The sequence below is a fragment of the Artemia sp. Qi Xiang Cuo genome, chromosome 4, assembly GCF_049724085.1.
Source record: "Artemia sp. Qi Xiang Cuo chromosome 4, ASM4972408v1, whole genome shotgun sequence".
Taxonomy (NCBI): Eukaryota; Metazoa; Arthropoda; class Branchiopoda; order Anostraca; family Artemiidae; genus Artemia; species Artemia sp. Qi Xiang Cuo.
The window spans coordinates 10,559,310-10,583,160 of record NC_142797.1 but is presented as its reverse complement, the minus strand read 5'-3'; the positions used below and the strand labels follow the sequence as shown (position 1 = coordinate 10,583,160).

At 35.3% G+C, this 23,851-nt stretch overlaps 1 protein-coding gene across 2 annotated transcripts in view; it reads left to right on the top strand.

Moving 5' to 3' along the window:
• LOC148952775 (uncharacterized) overlaps positions 1-23,851 on the top strand; it is a 35,093-nt gene that overhangs the window by 5,112 nt on the left and 6,130 nt on the right. Inside the window, exons 2-4 of one of the 2 annotated variants that reach the window (XM_089088084.1) lie at positions 14,882-15,008; positions 18,208-18,352; positions 22,448-22,549. In XM_089088084.1, the coding sequence (XP_088944210.1) occupies positions 14,882-15,008; positions 18,208-18,352; positions 22,448-22,549 (374 nt within the window). Of the gene's footprint in view, positions 1-14,881; positions 15,009-18,207; positions 18,353-22,447; positions 22,681-23,851 lie in introns of those variants that run through there. The other variant, XM_089088083.1, reaches the window with a different exon arrangement.

The window sequence follows — 23,851 nt, the reverse complement described above, 5'->3', positions numbered from 1 at the left end:
ACCCTTTTTCAAAATTTGAAAAAATTTTCTTAGGCTTGTTTTTTTTGCTGGGTTGCTTAAGTTTCAAAAATTTTCTGTATAAAAAGCTAATTCTTTTGATGTATGTATTTTCATTTAAACTTTTTTTAGGGTCTTCTTTACAATTGACACAAGTTGCTTCTTGCCTACAGTTGGGACTGGGGTATAGATATTATAGGGTAGTCAACTTAGTCAGTCCTAGTGTATTGACCCTGAAACTTAGTCAACTTAGTCAACTAGTCGACGTAGTCAACTTAGTCAGTCCTAGTGTATTGATCCTGAAACTTACCTAGCATTTGGGATTTTTTTTCAGCTTTTAAAAACACTGTGAAAAATACACAGTGTTTTTTAGCAAAATAAAAAGTACCGTCTAACTTTTAAGAGCCTGAAAGTGGTAGCAGGTTCACTCTTGTTGTGGCAATTTCTACTAGTTTTGTGTTTGATTTAGCTTTTTTTTTTCAAGGAAAAAAAAGGCAAGGATTGGAGTTCCTGCAATCATCTTGACTCTTAAAAAGGACATTGAATGTTTTAGTTCTCGTGCGGTCATGTATAGTAATCAAATAAAAAAACAAAACAAGTTTTTCTACTGAAAGTAAGGGGCAACATTAAAACTTAAAACGAACAGAAATTATTACGTATATCCTCCTCAACGCGTCGCTCTTTGCGCTGAATTTTTTTAGTACTTTTAAAAAAGACTTCTTATTGTTCTAATTAAACGAACATAGTGTTTCATGAGTCATTCTTAACGAACTGGGACATAATTCAAACTTCAGCGTAAAAAGTGAGGTGTTGAGGAGGAGCAACCCCCCTCTCTATTTACGTAAAAATTTCTGTTCGTTTTAAGTTTTAATGTTGCTCCTTGCTTTCAGTTGAAAAAACTTGTTTTTTTTATTTAATTTCTGATCTTTCTTAGATAATGCTAGGAAATCTGGCTAATCCTCCACAGAAAAATCTCTCCTCCTCACCGAATTATTCTCTAGACCAGTGGTTCTCAAATTGGGGTACGCGTACCCCTTGGGGGCCGGGTGCCCTGGGGGGGGGCTGGGAAGGGCGTGTCGCCCCCCAAATTTTTTGTCATTCGGTGAATATTTCGCCGAAGGCGAAAATTTTGCAAAATCGACTGAAATTTAGCAAAATTCTTGATATCTGCTGAAAATTCGGCATAAATCAGGTAGCGATTCGGTAAAATTTACGAAGATCGCCCCCCCCCAATAAACGAGCCTCAGGACGCCCCTGTTTGGGGTTACACAAAATTTTTTTGGGGATACACGGCCAGACAACAAAAAAATTCAACGACCCTTTAACTCTAGGACTGGTAATTTTATTCATAATGTAGCTATAGTTTGCTTAGTAGGCCTTTGGGTAACTGAGAAGTGGTACCTAAAATGTTTTATGGGTAGAAAGGGGTACAGTGTCTAAATAAGTTCATTGTTAGAGTTCAAGGAGTGAAGAGCTAAACAAGTTTTCAATTGAATCGGATATAGTTCTTGCTGAAATTGTGTAAGGAACTAAGCACATATTACAAGCGTGAGTACTTTGGGGTGGAAGATTGGAACATTTAGTAGTTGAAGTTTGTTACCTGTAGTGCCCCCCCCCCCCTTCGTATCTGCAGATTGTATAATGGCAAAATACAAAGAGTTCGATCTTGTCCTAGCTTCTTTTCAGGGATACCCCTTATGGCCATCAGTAGTTATTAAAACCACCAAAGACCAGAAAAATCAAGCTAGATACCTAGTCTTTTGCTACGGTACCCACTCTGAGCATTTTATAGCTGAAGCTCATATCCGCAACTGGAATGAGCACTTTAAAGAAGCCTGTACAAGGACAGATAAAGATGTAAATAAGCTTTTGAAGAGCAGCGCCTATTCCCTGATATTTTCAAGACTAAGAGTAAAGCTTACTTGTCTCTACTCAAAAAAACTAAAGTAAAATCCAGCCTAGCACCGTCAACTCCGACTTCCGCAGCAGCATCAACTTTAAAGGAAATAATAAATGAAACTCAAGAGGAACTAATCAACACTAAGTCCAACCTATTGAGTGACATTTCTCGTGTCGTATTAGACACAATGAAAGATCGCCGAGCTTCTGAAATTATCAGTGAAGATATTGTGAACGAAGTTTATAATTCTATTTCCCTTGAATATAATGCTAAATTTGAAAAAATTGAATCAACCCTTCAAAGTCTTTATAAAGCTGTGAACTTGCTTGAAAATAAAATTTCTATAATAGAGGACAGGGTTGACCAACTTGAGCAGGATACCTTACTTGACACCCTAATTTTCTACGGTCTGAAACCAAACCCCAATGTGGAATTGATGGATAATCTTATTGAAGTGATAACAAAAATAATGGGCTTGCAAGATTTCAAAAAAATGGACCTCTTAAAGGCTAATCGAGTCCGTCAGCCTGCTACTCAAACTGAGAATGTGAAAAGTGCCCCCATCCTGGTAAAAATTTCAAACTTGGATAGTGCTCGAAAAGTATTTGCAGCAAAAGGTAAGTTGGTTAAGTCAGGTGTATTTGTGTCTGAAAACCTAACTAAAAAGCGTCGCGATCTATTAAACGCGGCTCGCAGCTCCTTTGGTCCAAGTAGTGTTTGGTCTGATCATGGACAAGTTCTAGCCAAAGTTCCGGGTGAAACTCGTATACGTAAAATTAACTATTCGCATGAATGCATTAGTATGTGACTTGTTAGTATTTTTCTTATTTTGTAAATGCCTTCCACAGTTCATTGATTTTCATTTATTTACTTTATTTATTTTTTCATTTTTGCTTCTCTTTCAGTGCTAATGGTTCATTCCGATAATACCTGCTGTCCAATTAGTTATTTGTTTGTTTGTAATCCTTTGACAGGTTTTTCTTTTGCAATTGATTTAAGTAAAGATTTCTTTTTGGTTCATCTGGTGACTAATAGACTCCAAGTAAAACCTGTTTTTGTGAATTTTTTAAGCCATGAGAGTCGGCTTTGGAGTTTGAATATAATCCTTTCGATGTAATTAGTATTGTAAATAATTATGTGGGTCAGGTTAATCAAAGTTCGATTAATATAAACCCTATTTGTTATAGTAAATATGTTTCGGATTTGGGGGGAGAGGAGGTTACCAAAGGAAATTATTCTTTGACAGCATTTAAGTTTAACATTCAGGGTCTCTCCTCGTCAATTGATAATTTATGACAAATTGTTTCGGATGGACAGCCTGATGTTGTGGGTTTATGTGAGACGTTTTTAATTATTTTTTTTTAATATAAAGAGATGGTTAGGGGCTAGGTTAAGTTGGGTCAGATATTTAATATAATGGGTTGTGCGTGGCCTGCTTTCCATAATTCTTTGTCGTAGTTTTCATAATTTTGTTTCGAAGGTATTATATTATCACCATGTTTTGGTATACATCATTAGGATTAACGTAAGTTCTATTTTTGGGTGTGTTTCTTTGAATTGACAAGTGCCGAATTTTCATGATTCTTATAAATTTTTTATATGCAGTGAATTCAGTTAAAAAAGTGTCTAGCCAGGTAAAGAATCTTCATTTATTGATGTAACCATACACAATATGTATGCAAGATATTTATGCATTTGTGGCCAAAAATTTCAGTGGTCCATTTGTACATCGTAAATAATTTCTTAGACTACATTGCATTTCCAGCTATATTTAAAATGAGAAGAAAGTATAAAAACGAATAAAACTTTTGACAATAAACAGTCATTTGATTTTAAGTATATTTTTAAATTCATTACCAACACCAGAAAACAATAGAGAATAGTGATAAAGAACAAAAATCTACGTTTTAATTTAACTCCACGAATTATCTTTTCGAAAATAGTTTCAGGACTTTGTGCGTATTTATAAGTGCATGTGTGTATGCTCCGTAATGCTCCTAAGGAATAAATACAAAAAAGGTCTTGGGGCTTCTTTACTCCTTCTTTACTCCTTCTTTACTCCTTTTACTCCTTTTACTCCTTGTATAAGGTCAGATTTTAATCCTCTAATGGCGTGTCATATTGTTTGGAATAAGTTGCCTGAATCAGCTCGAGGGTGCCACTCATTCGGTTTGTTTAGGAAAAAAAAAAAAAAAAAAAAAAAAAAAAAAAATTTTTAAAATTTTTTTGGTTGGTAGATTTTTTTTTTTTTTTTTTTTTTTTTTTTTTTTTTTTTTTTTTTTTTAGTCTGTTTAATCTAATTAATTAATTTAGCTTATTTATTCTATTTCTTCTATAGTTTTCATTGTATCTATATTTTCTTTTCTTCTCCTTTGTATGTGAGCAAGTGTTTTGTTTTTCATTTTTGAGTAAGCATTTCATATTTCTTCCCCCTTTGTACAGGCCAATGAGCCTTTGGGGGAATAATAGCATGTAATATTGTATGTGTATTTATAATGAAGAATAAAACTTATCTTATCTTATCTTATCAATCTTGGTGAAAATTTACCCCGGGCATTTACCCTTAACATCTCCTCGCGTAAAAATGAATCGGCAAAGAGAAAGCAAGACATAAGCAGAATCTCGTATAGGAATTCTGGCAAATTTTACCAGTGTAAAATTTTCACTGAAAAATTCACCCCCTGAAAACTTCCCTCCCCACGAAAATTATCCCCGTTCAAAATCCCACCTGTAGAAAATTCGCCTCCCCCTCCCTCCTCATCCGAAAAATGTATGCATACTTCCCAATAGCAAATACTTCAAGTGAACAGTGGGCAAATTTTGTAACTTAAAGACTTTTTCCCTAGGGGCAGTGGGGGACATGAAACCTCCAAAGGCATTTTTATTCGTCCTTTCAACTATGCTGAAGAAAATGGCTATCTCAAAATTTTGATCGGACAATTTTGAGAAAAAAGGACCGTGGGAGGGGTCCTAGTTGCCCTCCAATTTTTCGTCATTTAAAAAGAGGAAATTTTAATTTCCGTTCAAATGAGCCTTCTCCAGATATTCTAGGACCACTGGGTTGATTCGATTACCCCCTGAAAAAAAAATATGCATTTTTGATCTTATTTATGACAAAAATACAAAATTCCTCATTTTTGCATATAGTAGCTTGAAACCTCTACAGTAGGGTTCTCTGATACGTTGAATTTGATGGTGTAACTTTCTTCTATGACTCTTAGGGGGTGTTTTCCCCCTTTTTTTGAAAATCAGGCAAATATTTCAGGCTCGTAACCTTTGATTGGTAAGATTAAACTTAGTGATATTTATATAATTGGAATCAGCATAAAAATCCGATTCTTTTGATGTATCTATTGGTATCAAAATTCCGTTTTTTAGAGTTTCGATTACTATTGAGACGGGTGGCTCCTTACCACTGTATTATTTGAAAAAAACTATATTTTCTAAAGAGTTAAAGAGGCTGAATCACAAGTTCGAACCTTAAAACGTACAGGGATAGCCCCCCAAACCCCCGCTTCCGTATATGAAAGGGGCTGTGCCCTCCTCAACGCCTCGCTCTTTACGCTAAAGTTTTTATTGTTTAAAAAAGAGAATTGTGAGAAAGTCAAACTTTAGCGTAAAGAGCGAGGCGTTGAGGAGGGCACCGTCCCTTTCATATACGGAAGTGGGGGTTTGGGGAGCGGCAGCCCCCCAACTGCACCTCCTAATCCCTGTACGTTTTAAGGTTCGAACTTGTGACTCAGCCTCTTTAACTCTTTAGGAAACGTAGTTTTTTTCAAATAATTTCTGAACGTTTTTGTACAGTTTATTACTTATTATTGCTTGACTTGAGTTTATTACTTATTATTGATCTTTTCAGGAGTTAAAGATGGGGGGCTGCCGCCTCCCACCCCCCCCCCGCTTTTGAAGATTCTTGTGTTAAGGCTTTTAATTCCTGAATACTCAAATCCAATGCACAGTAAGATTTTCTTTTCCAACTTTTATTCGATGATGCGGGTATGTGGCATGTTATCAAAGCAGTGGAGACTTAACTGTAGGCTGAAGGCCGACTGTAATATTCTTCTGGAGACGCCTGTTGAGCCGAAGGATTTAATATATTGTATTTGAAAAAGAAACTCAGTTTTGTTTTTTAAACTTTAAATTCAGTATATAAAAAATTTTCTCTGACAGGGAATCGAACCCGGATCTTCCGCCTAGCAGTCAGGAACAGCGACCATTGTACCACAGAGACACTTGTTATATTATTTTAGTCTCTTATATCTATTTTTGACTCAAGCAAATTCCCACAAAACTTGATATTTGGTTTTTGGAAAATAGGGAAGGAAGGATTGGATTGAGCTGAAATTTTGTTGATAAGCTCCCAGGCCCCAGGAAAGCTTATCTTCTAAATTTCAGCCAGATCGGACAACGTTAAAGGGGGGCTGTGGTGGGAAAATTTAACATGGGCTCTTATCGGAAAACGAGGTTTTTCGTTAATGTAAATTCGGGGGATAATTTTTTCGGTCTGAAAATATCAAAAGGCCCTAACAGGTCAAATTCCGATTCGAATGAGTCCTCATTCACCCGGATTTGTTGCCAACTGTGGCCTGATCGCGTGGCTGATAAAAAAAAGGAGAAATGAACTTTAAGTGGCTATATTTGTTTTTTGGAAAACAGGGGAGGAGTGGTCGGATTGAGCTGAAATTTCGAGGATAAGTTCCCGGGCCCTAGAAAGCTTAACCTCTAAATTTCAGCCCAATCGGACAACGTTAAAGGGGGGCTGTGGTCGGAGGGTTGAAACTTCCGGCCCACTTTTACCCATGAAGATAAAGTCGGAGGGGGGCGAAATTTTGCACGTTTCTTAGATGGAGCTTGGGCTACAAAATGCGATCACCGCTGTCTCTCTGCGACCACTAGGACCGGAAATCGATTAACATTGTGGTGGGTCGCCTCTTTAAAGAGGCACAAGTGTGCCTCCTTAATAGGCAGTATGATCTTTCCCTATCTCACCCATTATAAAAACCCAGACCGAGGTGCGAGTGCTTCAGAGAACGTAGAAACATAAGTGACATTAGATCTTTTCACGGGTAGACAAGTCAGATTTCTCGTGAACGCGAAACTTGGCTTCAACGCTGGAACACTAAATTTTGAAGAAACTAATTTTAACTTAATTTATTCCAGTACATATATGAAAACCGGTAATTAGTAGTGCAATGTTATTATTAGATGTTTTTAGGAATTAAAAGTAGGTTTCGAAGTCTCAAGTTGGTTTCAATGGCATTTTGAGAAAGTTTCTGCCAAAATACATGTTCCAAGGTAATTGGACTGCTGATGGCAGATCAAATGAGAGGAGCTGTTTCTACGCGCCGATATATATATATATATATATATATATATATATATATATGTGTATATATATATATATATATATATATATATATATATATATATATATATATATATATATATATATATATATATATATATATACATATATATACATATATATATATATATATATATATATATATATATATATATATATATATATATATATGTATATATATATATATATATATATATATATATATATATATATATATATATATATATATATATATATATATATATATATATATGTTGGGACCTTTGGCCCCTTTTGTTTCAGAAAAATGCCTTTTTATACATTTAACTTCATTTATGTTGAATATCTAAACCCCCAGAAAAATTTTTATTACGATATTTGAAGAATCCACTAATTAACGAGTGGTTGAAAAAGCCAGTTGAGCGATGACTCATACAGCTTAAATTTAGAGTTTGAAAAGCTTCAAAGGATGCTGGGAGTCTGATTTGATTCGGCCATTCATCGCCTTTGGTCAGAGGTGTGCGCGCAAGCGCGCGTCTGAAAGTGTATTGATTAATTGTCATATTTTTACCTTTAGTTCCGTTTTGGAGTTCATTTTATACCGCGTGATTGTTAATACAGTAAGATTTTTCTATGTACTCTTTTTAACTTTTCAGCCTAGGTCGAATCTAAAAGAGTTAGTTTGAAATCTGATCGGTAAACTTTGGCTTTAAATGTGGCCATAGACCATCCAGTCACGTTAGTATACGGAACCGTTGGAGTAACCGCGGTAATCCCACTAATTTGGGGCCAAAGAGGGATCGTCCCCCTCCAGTAAGTGGCATAGCAACTCTGCTTCATTTTCGCCTTTAAAAGTGGTGACCCGCACAATAAACCTTCAATAAGTGGTGCCAGCGGCACCTCATCATCCAATACGTGGTGGCAGCGAGTTAAGGTCCTATCAGTAAATCTGATAATAAAAGAATTCCGCGCTTTCGACGAGAAAGAGTAATTTAGCCTACAAAAGTAGCCTATTGTGGTGACATATAAAAAGACAAAATTAAGCATTTGATTGAAAAAATTATAAAAGTCTATTATGGGCTGTGGGGCTTGTTAGACAAAAATAAAAAAGAATAACGTGAAATTAATGAGTTGAGTCTACAGTGGGGGAATCTCCGTATTTAAAAGTATTACAGGGTTTAAGGACAGATAAGAAAACGTTGAAAGTTGGGTTATTATTTGAGTGAATTGCGGACTTAGAGATAATCTTCAGTGACGAGGGTTATAAGAGTATTGAGGACGACAAATTAGGAGAATTTTTCAGTTTGAGCGCATATTGGACAAGAAAGGTGGGAGGCACCTGTCCTATTGAGTAATCTGCCCAGGAGGAGATTATATTTGGAATACGAGTATCCAGGAGGGATACGTGATTTGTTTTGCAGGGTAGTTCACCTGTTTGAGTTTAGTCCAGCTAATTCATTAGTGGAATATTCGCTCGGTTTATCTGATTATTTTTTGTCCAACCCCTGTTAATTTGGTTTTCAGAGATATATTTCATTCGCATAAAACTGCTTGTTGTGAAAGATGTCGTTATTCCCAAATGAAGTCTAGACATTCCGGTTATTTGAAAAATTGTTGAACCTGATTGCACGGAGCTGATGATTCACAATAGTAATTGCGTACCCTAATTTTTGCGTGACAGTTTTTGAACTTGCCAAGATTGACTAATTGAATAAGAGATAATATAATCAGAGAGAAGTATACGCGGTAAAATGAGAGGGTACGAAATAAACAAAGAAGAAATAATAGACGAAAAAACAAGACGAACTCATCCCTCAGAGGCTGTGCCAAATGAAGGGGAGTTGCCGGATAGAGATAGGACAGATATAGAACAAATGAATTCAGAAAAGGAATTGAAAAGAAATAATGACAAAAGAAATTTTGAAATTATATCGGACAGAGATGAGACTTAAAAGGGCGAGTGAAGCCCATAGAAAAAGAGAGAGAGAGAGATATAAAAGAAAGGAAGAAAGATAAGAGACAAAATATATTAAATTTCATGAAGGTAATGAGAATAGCCAGAGAACGAGAAGACGAAAGAGATAGACAAGAAAGAGAGAAAGAAAGAATAGCTAGAGAGAAAGAAGAAAGATATCACCAAGAGTTTAAAAGAACCATGATAGGTCTAATAGAAGCCCGCTGGGGAATTCCAGAAAGTGAGATTTTATCACAACTAACTTCTAGGCCGTCAAATACCCATAATAATTTGTCTAAGAATCAATTGGGAGAAAACGAAAATTACCAAACATTAAACACTTTTACGAGAAAATATAATACTTCGCTAACTACGGGGGGAGGTGAACCAGCCCATAAAACAAATGGTAAGGCTGTGCCACCCTATCGGAAAAACGAAATACATGATACGCGTGTTCAAAATGCTGATAATCCACAAAAATGGGATGCGGAAGTAATAAGACCACATAATATTGAAAATAAGACGCGCGAAATTGATTTTTCTGGTAAATTTGCCAATAATAGAAAACTTGAGAACACTTTTAATGAGTATGAGACGCGAACAAGTACAGGCCAAAATGAAACACCGATTGTACCAGAGAAAAAGGAGACAAAATTTATTTACGCACTTTTCCTCGGAAAGTTCGAGAGATTTTAGTAGAATATGAAAAACCAAATGTCAGAGTTCTATTCCCATTTGAAGATGAAATAATTGTTTCTGCGGTAAGAATAAAGAAGACTAAAAGAGAGAAGAAAGATATTAAGCGGAACTACAATAAGGAAAGACAGTCGAAGATGGACACTAGAGTCCAATTCAGATTTCATGACGATTTATTTAATGCTACTACAAAAGAAAAGAAAACTAAGAAAGAGAAAAGAGATATTAAACGGAGCTACAATGAAATTATTCAGTCAAAGATAGTGGACACTGGAGTCCAAATCAGATTTAACGATGATTTATTATTTTGCGCGAATGACAAAATTGAGAAAAGTAGAGATGAAAAGAGGAGTGTAAAAAAGAGACATTTGGACATTCAGCCTGCTGTGGCGAAAAACAAAAAAATGTTGGATGGGCTGTGCCTTAAAAAACATGGATAAGGGGGAAAAAGAGGTCAAAGACCCATGGGGAATAAAACAAGATGGTTACAAAAGAGAGATGAATGATCTACACCTGTTTGGACGAAAGTTAGGAGATATTGAACGTCAAGTTGGATTGGAAAAATTTAAAAATAAACGTGAGATTATTATTATCAAGCCAAAAAGTATATTGGTCGTTTGTGAGGGGGGCGAATTCCGTGGGGAAGATACCCTGTGGGAAGTCGAAAAAGGTAGCCATGTTTTTCAAAACACAACTTGCAGATAAGTTGTGTTCCCTTTATCGAAATTTGGCCTTTTTGATCTAGAGTCACAGGGGGATTCTTTCTGCCAGACACTTCATGATTCACCAAAATCGTTGTCCAGCAACCCTATTCGTAGCTGTTATTATTCATGGGAGTCGACAAGTATTTCCGGCAAATTGTATTCAGTGGGAGATTTATCTAAGTTTCATCTTCAATTAGCATCAACGTATATTCTTCAGTTAATTATCCCAGGGGAGGGAAACCAGAAAAAAGCGATTCATGATTCGCCCAGATATTTACATTTTCCTGAACCCTTATCGTTTTCAAAGGTCGGTGTATTTTCCGCCTTAGACTATTTGAAATTATTCCAAGGGGCAATTCACTTTTTTATCAAGATGTGGGGTTGTTTACACAGATGGAAATTAAGAGGCTAGTGCAGCCAAATTTTTCACGATGGCTGGCATCATCACATGTGCCAGAAACTGATTCTCTGCTCCTCTCAAATGTAAATTCGTGAGAGCAAGAAAGTTTTGTTTTTATTTGTGCTGTGCACAGTGAATTCCTACGAATCTTTGGAACTTCGATTTTTGAGACCAAATGCGGATGTTAGACGATCTAGACCATGGTGGTTTCTACAATGGAGACGTGGGGATGGACGACCGAATCCTGATCCAAGCAGAGTGAAGCACAGGCATTAGTAGAAGATAAGTACAAGTTTGGTGATTTTGAAGTTTAGTGTTATTTATTTTATGTATTCTGTTTTGTGCTCTGACCCGTGGCGTGATGGCGGTCATTTTTCTTAGGAGGGAGGTGTTGGGACCTTTGGCCCCTTTTTGTTTCAGAAAAATGTCCTTTTTATAAATTTAACTTCATTTATGTTAAATATCTAAATCCCGGGAAAGCTTTTATTACGATGTTTGAAGAATCCACTAATTAGACGAGTGGTCTGAAAAAGCCAGTTGAGCGATGACTCATACAGCTTAAATTTAGAGTTCGAAGAGCTTCAAAGGATGCTGAGAGTCTGATTTGATTCGGCCATTCATCACCTTTGGTCAGAGGTGTGCGCGCAAGCGCGCGTCTTGAAAGAGTATTGATTCAAGTGTCAGATATTTTTACCTTTAGTTCCGTTTTAGAGTTCATTTTATACCGCGTGATTGTTAATACAGTAAAATTTTTCTATGTACTCTTTTTAACTTTTCAGCTTAGATCGGATCTAAATAGGTTAGCTTGAAGTTTGATCGGTCAACTGTGGCTTTAATTATGGCCATAAACAGTCCGGTCCCTTTAGTATACGGAACCGTTGAAGTAATCGCGCTAAAACCTATAATTTTGTGCCAAAGAGGGATCGTCCTCCTCCCGTAAGTGACATGGAAACTCTTTGCTTTATTTTTGCCTTTAAAAGTAGTGACCCCACACATTAGGCATCCAATAAGTGGTGCCAGCGGTACCCTTACACTCCAATAATATATATATATATATAAATATATATATATATATATATATATATATATATATATATATATATATATATATATATATATATATATATATATATATATATATATATATATATATATATATATATATATATATATATATATATATATATATATATATATATATATATATATATATATATATATATATATACTACGAAAACTTTACGAAAAAGGAAGTTTTTTTTTAAAGAAAAGTGAAGGCCATATTAAACTTACGATCAGTAGAAATAGAAGCCTACAATAACTCATACTCAAAACGACCAGAAATTATTATTAAAGAATAAAAAAGGAAAGGAGAATAATTGGTGTGGCTGTAACACTGCATATAAATTTATGTAAATGTATATATAGTGGGCTGAAATAATGCAAAAGGTAAATATAACATTGGTTTAAGAATGGAAAGAAAGACAAAGAATGAATTTACAATAATACTGTATATAAATAATAGATTAAGTCATAATTTGTATATAAATTAAGTCATACCTGTGAGATGGGACAGTTGCAAACCACTTGGCCGGCTCACCAAGTTTTTTTCTGCTTTCGCAATTACGAATAATACAATTTTGAACCATTTCTCATTGATTGACGCATACTGGGCATACACACTAACCCGCTAATGCATGAAGAAGTGGGAGGAGCTGTTTGTTCGCACCGAGAATGAAGAGCCAGAAATTATCTGTGGTAAACTTACTGCTAATTATATATACAGTGCTCCTTACATACCTTTCGTTACCACGAACTGTTTGATGTCTATTCGTTTTAAATTTGACTTGTCTACTCATATCAATTTTTGTTTGGTCTGGGTTACATTTATTCTTACATAATAATTCTTTGTGCTGCTAATGTGGTTTGTTTGTATGACGTTATCTCTGCCCATTTAAGGGTTTAGGGCTACTCTTTAATTTTCAAATTTATTTCTTGCGCAAGAAGTAAGAACAGAGTTTGCAATGGGTGACAATGCATTGAAAGTAAACAATTTAAAAGTATTTGAATACCGTGAAGTTAGAAAACAATTCTTACTTCATAATATGCATAATAATTTTAGCCAACACATTTTGCATGCAGACCCGCTATACTTTACCTCCACTCCCCTTAATGTGCAAATATATAGCCCAAATTATGTAATTCCAATGCATTCTATCACCCGTCACTTGTCTTTGTGGCTATGAAATCAGTTTTCTCAGATCTTACATTCAGATAAAAGCTCTTGAGTGTCATCTGAATAATTAACGAGTACCAACAATAGATACATCAAAAGAATTGACTTTTTATGCTGATTTCAAATATACAAAATTCATGAAGTTTAATGTTACCCATCAAAAGCAACAAGCCTGAGAAAATTTGCCTGGTTCTGCAATAAGGGGGAAACACCCACAAAAAGTCTAGTGATCTTAATGAAAATCACACCATCAGATTTAACATATCAGACGGTCGTTGGATATGTTAAATGTGATGGTCAGATTTAGTCGTTAACATATCAAATATGAAGAACGGTCAGAAATTCAATCGAAAAAAAGTTTTTTCAACTGAAAATAAGGAGCAACGTTAAAACTTAAAATGAACAAAAATTATTCTGTATACGAGGTAGATGATCTTAATGAAAATCATACCATCTGATTTAGCATATCAAAGAACCCTGTTGCAGAGGTTTCAAGCTCCTATATACAAAAACGTGGAATTTTACATTTTTAGCCAGAGTGAAGATGCGTTTTTTTTTTTTTTTTTTTTTTTTTTTTTTTTTTTTTTAAGGGGTCATCGTATCGAACCGGTCATCCTAGGAGATTGGGAAAAGGCTTTTTTGTGTTTTTTTATTTAATTTAGGTAAATGCTGTAACTGTTTAATCCGATTTGACGGGTTATGCTTAGCTGGCAAGTCTTACACCATTTTACGTACCGCATTTCGTAGCATAAGTTCTTACGTAGCAGTGTCAAAGGTCTAATAAATCAGAATTTTATTAACTGATTTACTGAGTTTTGAGAGATAGCCTCTCTCTCACCTTGCTAAGTAAAATCTATTATCTCTGTTTTTCTTTGTGTGTGTGTCTGAAAGTAATTCATACAAGTTCATCCTTACTGCTACTATTTTCCAATTTCTGTGTTTTATATTCGCTTTTTATTACTGTACATGAAATCATTTCAATGGTCACTGAATTATCTTTATCTCTCGTATTCCATACACAGGGAGAATTTACCTGTGAGGCTGGCCCAGAGGACTCCGGGGACCCCTGGTACAAATTTAGGTGGATGATGTTCTTATAGGAACTTCAAAATATGAAATTCCCACTCTCCCATCACTTCTCATATATTCAAGCCCTACAAGAAAAATAAAGTGCCTTTTATCTAAAAAGTTTAATGTTAATTGGCTCAGTCAAAAGTTGCAGAAATTTGAAAATCATTGCAGAATCCCGTCCATAGTTTGGATTTATTTTTAATATATTTGATTGTTTTAAAAGCATGTGACTTTTTATTGTCGAGTTTTTGAAACGTTTTTATTGGAAAACTTCGCAAGCTCTTTTTTGGCTCTTTGGTACCCAAAATAAAGGGTGTGTCTGACATTTTTATAATATTTTAAGAGGCCCAAAACAATCATCACCTATTTCCCCCGCCTCCTTTCAACTCAATTCTTCTTTGAAAATTCGACTACTGGCGCTAGAGCCCAATAGAGCACTCTTTCTTACTTTCTTACTTTCTAGCTGGATTTCGAAAAAGGCTCAGGTAATTCGTTTTGTTTTAGGCCTGATGATTTTTGCTTGGGGTACAGGACTATATTCTTCCTGATTTTTGACGCTTATTCTTTTAAAACATGTAGCGAAATGGTGCAAGACGAACTGGCTGTACTACCAAGACGAGTTTAGAAGGAATTCAAAAACAATTCAACCATATCACAAGCCTCTGCTCTTTTTAAATGATTTTAACGATGAAACGACAACGAGAGCGTAAGTTTTTTTCTCTGATTTTTTTTTTCTTTTTTTTTGTAAACAGTAATGACGGGTATAACTCGAAAAGGCGAAAGGGGAGCAATTACAGATAAAAAATTGGAAGAAAAGAGGTACTAAAAAAAAATTAACCGTGAAGAAATTAGCATCATTTGTATGATTAATTGCTTAGACACGGTTCTATTCGTTTTGGCTTTCGGTTGATTCAAGTCGAATTTATGTATTCATAGTAATATTTTTTGTTTTACTTCTGTTAGCTTTAATTTATATTTGTTTTTTTCATTTCTATTTGCCTTTTTGTCTCTATTTGTCTTTTAATTTGAATTTCTGTTAATTCTTGTTTAATGATTGTTTGTTTTAGATTTGACTTATTGTATGACTTAATTTCTGCTCGTTTGAGGTTGAAAGTTGCTCTTAACTTTTCTTTGATAAACTGTTTTTACTTAAGTTTGAATTGAAGCTTCAACTGCAGGACTCTCAAATGTGTTGAATTTAATGAAGTAAGCATCAACAAAATTCAGCCCCCTTTTGAGAGTGTTTTCTCCCTTTTTACCTACATTACATACCAAAAGCTCATTGATATAGCAATTTCATTTCGAATGAGGTAAAAAAAAAGAAGTAGAACGAAAAACGGAGCCACATCCCGTGTGAAAAGGTGGCTTTCCTTGTTGCTCAGGATGAGGAATCATATTTATCTTAAATGAGAGTTTCAGCTATGATATTTCTAATTGTGCAGTCTTCAACCACGATTACACAGCTTTCACTGCGGTACTAACTTTGCGTGAATAAAGTTAAACCAAATTTATTGTAAATATTCGGAATTAGAATAAAAAACTAGATTGTTTTGTTGTGTAGGCCTATATATATTGGGGCCCGTGGCCCTCTTTTTATCAGACAAATATCCCTTTTTATTTTAACATAGATTTACCTACAAAATAATTTGAATTTACAAGTTAAAAGCTCAGAGAGGCTTGCCTGTTTTCAATGCAATTTCGCAAGAGGAACAAATTGGTTTTAAATTCCATTTTTATCTGACTAACTCTCGCCATTGAAATTTAGTTTATGCATAAAGCAAGTTTGATTTTGACTTGCCATACATTTGATTGGCCCGAGTCTACACTTAACCCCGTCAGGGGCTATCTGACTTTCTATGTGTACATGTATTTTTTAAGGTAGTTCGTGTTCTGAGCTCGTGTATGGAATTCAGAGTTTGAGAATTATCGTCATTGTAGTATCCACTGGAGGACCCCTCCCCCATCAGGGATATATTTATCAGTGAAGGCACAGATCTTGGCACTTATCCCCCCCCCCCTCCATGGGTAGTACACTTGTCGTACCTAAACTGGTTACAATGTCACTGTAGGAAGAGCATAAAGAACCCGTGGGACTGCTCGGACGCGTAACTATACTGTAACTTACGCTGGGACTGCCAGACCTTACACTGGTGGTATTAGAGAACAAATACTGGTGGTTACTGTGGGATGTTTAAAATTGTTTGTTTTTTTTTAGTTTGGGTTTGTCTCTACTTACCAGTCATCACTATGAAAAGCTTGACTCTTCAGTTTATTTTAATGATACTTAAGTTAACCATGACTGGATTTTAGGAATTATAAATGGTGTTTCAAGTAATATTTCAAAGATACCTTTTTTACGTCATCTCAACGTTTTCATAGGCTGGTAAACCCAGGATAAAGTTTTAAATTTAAGAAAACTGAAGGATAATTCGGCCGGGCTTAAATATCTAAATTTGCTAAAATACCGGTTAAATACTTTCTGTAAACCATGAAACTTATTGCTACAGTGAAAATAAATACTATTTTCCCTATTTCTAGGGAAACGTTCGATAAAAACCATGCAATTAAATATCTCTAGGAACTCTCTTTAATTAAGGAAATCCTCTTTTTATCCCTCTTTTCCCTTTACATCTATATTCTCTGCTTAGGATATCATCCTTGGCATATCCCTCTTATGCTTTGATTACCTTTGTGTTAAGGATGCTACTTGTTGAAGGTTTACTCATTAGGTCCTACGCAGACCCTGAGCACAACCACTTTTCCTTAAGTCTGTTTGCTCCCTGCTCCTCTTTTGTTCAACCTCAACTAAAGCCCTCATTTTACTCCACTGAAATTTTAAAGAGGTCATTCCACCCCCCCCCCCCCTTCCCCAAACCCGTCTGCCATTATGCTTGTTAGCCCTCAACTAACACTACAGTCGTATATCAATGGAATTTAATTCAGAAAGATATCAGAGAATTTCTATTTGCTACAGGGCTATCACCTAATCATTAAAAAGGTAACGCCCTCTCTCATCTTCTCCCTTCGCACTCATTTGGCCTCAACTAAAAACGTGATTTTATCAGATAAATTTACCACAGAAAATTATAGACAATTTATTTTATCATATTGCGGATTTTTAAATAGATGATTCTCCCTATAACCTCTTCCCATTGAATCTCTTTTATTTAAATTTTTAGTAGATCTTTTATATTGGTCATTTTATTTGGAGTCTATTTTATTTTGTCCAATTCTAACATATTTATCTTGCTTTCTATTTATTCAAATGTTGCGACGTACCTTGGATCATTTCTGAATAATATCCTGGCTGAGCTGATTTCTCAAAAATGAGTTTAAATCTTGGACGTATTTATTGCATAATGTGTTAAAGTTAATTTATTTGGTAAAAAAAAAGGCAAAAACAAATCCATTCAAGCACCTAGGATAAACAGCACAACTAGACAACATCCAGCATTGCCAATAGTAAATGAAGCCATCATAAATGTATAAGTAAAGGACCTGAAATCTAAATAATTATTCTCTAACAATCACCTTTTATGTTTTTCACCTAATGTGGATCCCTCAGAACCGGTGACAGTCTTTTATAAACAAAATTCCTTTATCTTATTCTATTAGTTTGCTCTAAAAAGCGTGTAAATGTAGCCTGAAAATGTCAAAATTCACACGTAAGACTTTTTTTTGCTCTTGAAGTAAGTGTGGTTTTGACGTGTAAACTACCAGTAGTGACGAAAGTTAAATATTTTGTACACAAATTTAAAAAAGTACGGGGGATAGGGATTTTGTGTATTTATTCATAATGTGAACTTCTTTAGCAGCAAAGAACTCACAACTCCTCCAAAAATCAGACTTTAAAGTCCCTCGCCTAACCTTGTTATGTCCAGTACTATTTCATTTCTTTTCTTCAGGACGAAAATATTTACCGTGCACGTTGTGTCCGATATCACTGATTATAAGGATAAAAGGCAAGAAATTGAAGATATTGAGATAATTTTCAAATTGAACAAGAACACTAAAATGCGAAAGATAAAGAAGGGATTCTATGATCGAGTGGTAAGTAATTGAAGTGGCAATTCGGGGAAAAGGAAGTTGGTTAGAATTTCTAGTTTTAGGGCCCATGTAGGCTAGTGCGATCCTTCTGAGTTGAATTTATTAAAATTAAAAAAAAGAATTAAATTTGCAAAAAAAGAGTTCATTCTAGAAAAAAAACTCGTGAAAATTAGAATTAATTATTATTAAGAAAAAGAAAAAAAAACACTGAAATGCTCTTTGCATGGCTAAATCCCTGGAATAAAAGAGAGTGCAAGATACAAATACTAAACATACACCCTTATTGCTATAAAATGGCCTAAACATACCAACTAGATAGAATGAAGTAAATAATTCAACCTAAAACAAATTGTTATACAAATGATTCTTTCACTAACCGACTGAAAAATATATGCTGATCCCGATTCCGAAAAGTCTTTTGCTTTAGGTCTTTCACAAATTTGAGTTTCTTGAGGTTGAGGCAGAAAATGTAAACTGAGTAATTACCAGAAAATGTGATGAGATATATCATTTTTACTCTTTTCTTCGCTTATGAACATGACATTGAATATTTCAATTCAAGAGAACTGTTTAGGGCTCAAAGATCTGTGGAAAAGTGAAGTTGAGAGACAGGAAACATGTGAAAAAAGTGGTCAACCTCAATCAACTTGTTGTACTAATGATTCTTTCACTAACTGACCAAAAAAATATGTGCTGATTCGGGGTCCAATAAGTCTGCAGCTCTGGTTCTTTCACAAGTATGGGTTTTTTATGTTTAGGTGTAGGTTGAGGCAAAAAAGTTTTGATTGAGTAAGCACCAGCAAATGTGATCAAATGTTTTTGCTGATGAACAGGAATCTGAATATTTGAAGTCAAGACAATTGTGTGGCTCAAAGCTCTTATGAAGAATAAGGTAGAAGGAGAGGTGGGGCCCACCTCTCCTTCTGGAGAGGTATGAACAGGTATCCCTTCTCGAGAGGTAATAAAAAAGTATGGCAATATATTTTCAGTCTCGAGCCTGTGGTGACAGTCAAGACCGACTTTGGTAAAGTCCGGTTATTCTGGAATCTTTAAAATGGTCAACCTGAGTGAGAATAAGGAAGAGGAGGGGAACTTAAATGGCGTATTTGCCAACATAAAAAAACTTTCTATCAAAGAACTTCCCATAGCTGAGACGAAGCGCTAGTTTCTAAAAAAAAGAGATCAATATACTCAGATGTAATGTAACACAGAGATCAATTGCCGAAGGCAGATAAAAATCACTGTAGCACAGAGATTCATTGTGTAGTGCTAAAGCTATTCAAAAATTTGGTCTTCTTGTTCACTGGCATCGTCTTCAAAGTTTCCGGCACCACAGCTAGATCAGCATGTTTCTTTACAATTGCCATAAGCTCAGGTAATTTTAAGTCATGTCTTTTGAAAAAAACTTTGCAGTGTCTTACAATGGCTCTTGCAATTACAATAAAAGACATAGAGGATGGAAGGTGGTGCCGGTGATCTATCTGAGCAAAGAGGTCGTAATTTTCCTTGCAATACAATCCAGCCGAACTCCAAAGGATCGAGTCAATACTCAACGTTATTAACGCTTTTACTTGGTAGTATCCTCCAAGCAAATGATACTTGCTAATATTGCTTGCTGATGGGAGTGTTTTTGTCTCTACATACTCCCCAGAACGTCCAAATTTTTCGAGGAGTTTCCCGTAGTGAACCTGGTTAACCTGTATCAGTTTCTACAACCTAGATCCAGGAATATATCGTCGAGTGTCTCGGAAATGTTTCGTCTTTTTTACTTGGTTTAATGATGTTCATTATCCTATGCCTCAAATTTGCAAAGTCAAATTGCGTTCGAGAAAGGCGTGGCAGGCAAGAATTTGGTCGCAAAGGGTGTCTTCGGGTTTCAGCTCGGCTGACAAAATATCCTATAGACGACTTCTATTTTCCCGTGACCAACTTTAAATGGAAGAATATCGGTTTACAGTCTCACTTTTTGTGGTACAGTAAAAGGACTAGTAAGTCCGTATCTTCTATTACGGCAGTGGATTGGCGCTCTGTCGGCTCAACCGAAGTTATCACTACCAGCAGATCGGCATTGGCTGGCGACTAGTACACTTTACATCCCACTTGTTTAAGGTAGCCAGACAGAATGCTTATAATTGACTGCTTGTTTTCTGCTTTGCTAAGGAAATCATCTTTTGTTACTGAACAAGACATTCGCGGCTGAATGCTGATATTAGGATAGCCTTTAGAACTGCTATTCCTTCTATGCGTCGCGTCTTTGATTAAGGATCCAGCTAAATACTCATCAAACGGTATGAAAACGCATCCAGTTTTGCTTAACATAGTCGACGCATTTGGTCCTGATACCTACTTACGTTTTGCATTTTTCCCGAAGCAACGATATAGAAGGGCCTCGCCGTTTAGAACATAGGAAGGTTCATCTAACCTTTTAAGTGCTCAATCTGTCTGTGGTAAGCGCTGGTCCCATTGATTGCATCAGTAGTACGTTCTGGTTTGTCTGCCAACCGAAGGAGACCATTCGGCTCATCTAACGAAGGTGGCAGGAAGCAGAAAAACGCCTGGAGTTCTTCAACTGAACTCTTTTCAACAGTGACCAGCTATTGAAACATTAAAGCAGCTCAACGGTAGGGAGTCTTGCTGCTGCTTTCAGGTTACATTGCACTCTTATAGTAACCGCAGTTGCTTTCTTCTTGGAAGTATAAATGTTTACATCTTTTCCAGTAATATTATTCTGGATTTCCAAACCTATTTGTTGAGCCTTGGATATATCCACCTGCTTACTGGAACTTAGCTCTTTTTGTACCTAATCACAACCTAATTTATTTATGCGTGAATTCTCTATCTGATTATATTTTAATCTTTTTTCTGAGCAATGAAACTGTCAGCCTCTTGAAATTTAAACAAAGTTATATATTTTTTTCCGTTCAAGTATAGCTTTTGTTGCTGTTGATCAACTTTCTATCACTATTGCTAAGAAAGGAGCTAAGGGTAAGGTCTGATATCCTTAGCAGTAAGAGGACTGTTAAAAGGTAAAAGGCACATGTGATACTTCTGCCTCAGTCCAGAACGCAGAAAATGAAATAACGTAGTCAACGAAAATCACAAACAGACCTATAAACATGTGGGATACGTTCCTTTTTAGGATATTAGAATTATATGTTTATTTGTGACTCTAATCATATATTGTTAAATTAATAGTCCCAGGGAACCATCGCACATTTTAAGCACTTCTAAATTTATTTTTGGGGTTCAATTTGAAATTTACGCAAGGAGGGCTCAAAGAAACGAAAGCTTGGGAAAACAACCTTCAAATAGTCCATTCTAATGTAGACTATCAACTTCACTTTGGCTCACACGCCTCAGGCTTTGACTTGTGGACATGCAAAAATCATCCCCTTTTACCCCAGTAAGGAATTCAAAGCAGCTTTACAAATAGTAATTTCACTATCATCGAGCTCGCATGGTGCCAGTACTTTATGTAAAAGGTGGAACAGTTGTGTCAATTAGGGGGAAGAGGGAGGGCATGTGCTTCCTCTAGATATTTTAACCTTCTCCTGTATTCCGAAAAACGCCTTTCTTTTTTGTGTGTGTTTGAGGGGGAGTGGGTGTTTGTATTTGAAAATATTCTCATTAAAAATCGAAAAATACGACAAATTTGCCCACCCTTTCGATTTTGAAAATTAATTTTGCCCCTGTCCGAATTTTTGTGAATTGATACGACTGCAATGGGAACCTCACCACTTTCTAAGAGGAAACAGAAATTGATGGAATAGGGAAAAACCCAGAATAAAGGGGAGGGGGCCAAAGTCGTAAAACAGGTCTCGGAACAGAATTGTAGAGGATGCCTCTGAAGATTCTGGTTTTGGGACTGATATGAGCTTTGAGGTTTTTTTTAATTATTATTATCTTTATTATTTCAGTTTTACAAAGGGACACTCGTTAATTGGTATATTGGAAGTTCCACTTCCGAGGAAGCTCCGACTTTTTGCTGTAAAGTTTACATCAGTGATGACATCAATTTAATTATTAAATACTTGGCGTCTTTGTGTTATTCGTTCGATAATAGGCCCCTCTATTTTATGGTCTTTTCAATATTTGCAGGGTATTCCGCTTGACAAATGTCGTTTCATTTATGATGGTAGGTGTGTGAGTGATGATGATACGCCCGAACTTCTCGAGATGGACCCTGAAGATGTCATTGAGGTATTTTATGAGCTAATTGGCTAAATGTCATTGAGGCTAATTGGCTAATGATTTCATAATTTTTCGTGCTGCGTTTTAAGTTTTATACAATTTATATTTAATACAATGGAAGTTATAATTTTCCAATAAAATTTCACGCTATTTGAATTAAAAGGTATTTATTCTCACATTTAGCAGCTGTATTCTCATCTGGCACCTGTTTTTGAATTAAGCGATGTTTCGGCTGGTTCTTTTCAATATCATCATTAGGGTTGTTTCTGTATAAATTTTCTTCTAAAAACCGAACAAAAAATTGGAATGGCAAAAGGGGTGCCAGTTGCGAATATCAAACAGAAATTGAAGCAAGTTAATAAAACCAGCTAGTGAAAGTTATCCTAAACTGACACTGAAAACGTAATTTACTTAAAAATTATCCACGCTTCTAGCCCACGACGCAGTAGGTTTTGGACTTTTATACTTGGGAAGGAGGCAGTGTCCATACTCTTGTTTGCAGTGATTTTTGTTCGTTTTAAGCTTGATTTGCATATTCAATTTAAGTTTTACTCGTTTTATGATTTATTTATATTAGTACTTATTGTATACTTGATTGCTGTGATTGTTTATTTAATTTATGTTCTTTTTTTGTTTTAATTGCTCATACAAAATAATATACTTCTCCCTTGTACTTCTTGGTGTCCTCCCCCCACTGGAAGCCCTTCTTGCAGTGACTATTCCTTACCATCTCTCAATCATTTTCCTAATGATGACCCATCTTGTCCCCTTTTCCAACATAAATTATCATAATAACTTACTTTTATAAAAATGTTGTTCATACAGAAGATGAAATTTTCGGAACAAATTATAGTGATAATAGTTTTTTATTTACGTTTCTTCTTTTTCCTTTAAAATTATTTAAAAAAACTTTTTCAACGAAATTAGTTTTTAAAAAAAAGTAAAGAACTCCATTAAACCAAAATGAAAAAAAAAAAAATACAATCAAATAATCTACGAAGAATACAACTACCACAAATCAATATCAATAAATAAATGAAACCCAAAACAAACAGGAATTAAAATAAATAAGAGTCAAACTCAAAAAGAGCAGAAAATATACGAGTAGGGTTCTAAACCCCAAGCTTTCTAAAAGCCAGAATATAATTTGTACTCTACTGATAAAAAATTCAAGTGAATTTACTGAAAAAATGTGCATTGTCAGTTGAATATACATATGCTGATATTTATCCCTTAAAATCTTAATTAATTTTTGTTTTCTTAAAGTTAGAAAAGTGAAAACATTTAAAAGAATTTTTTTCAGTATATGAT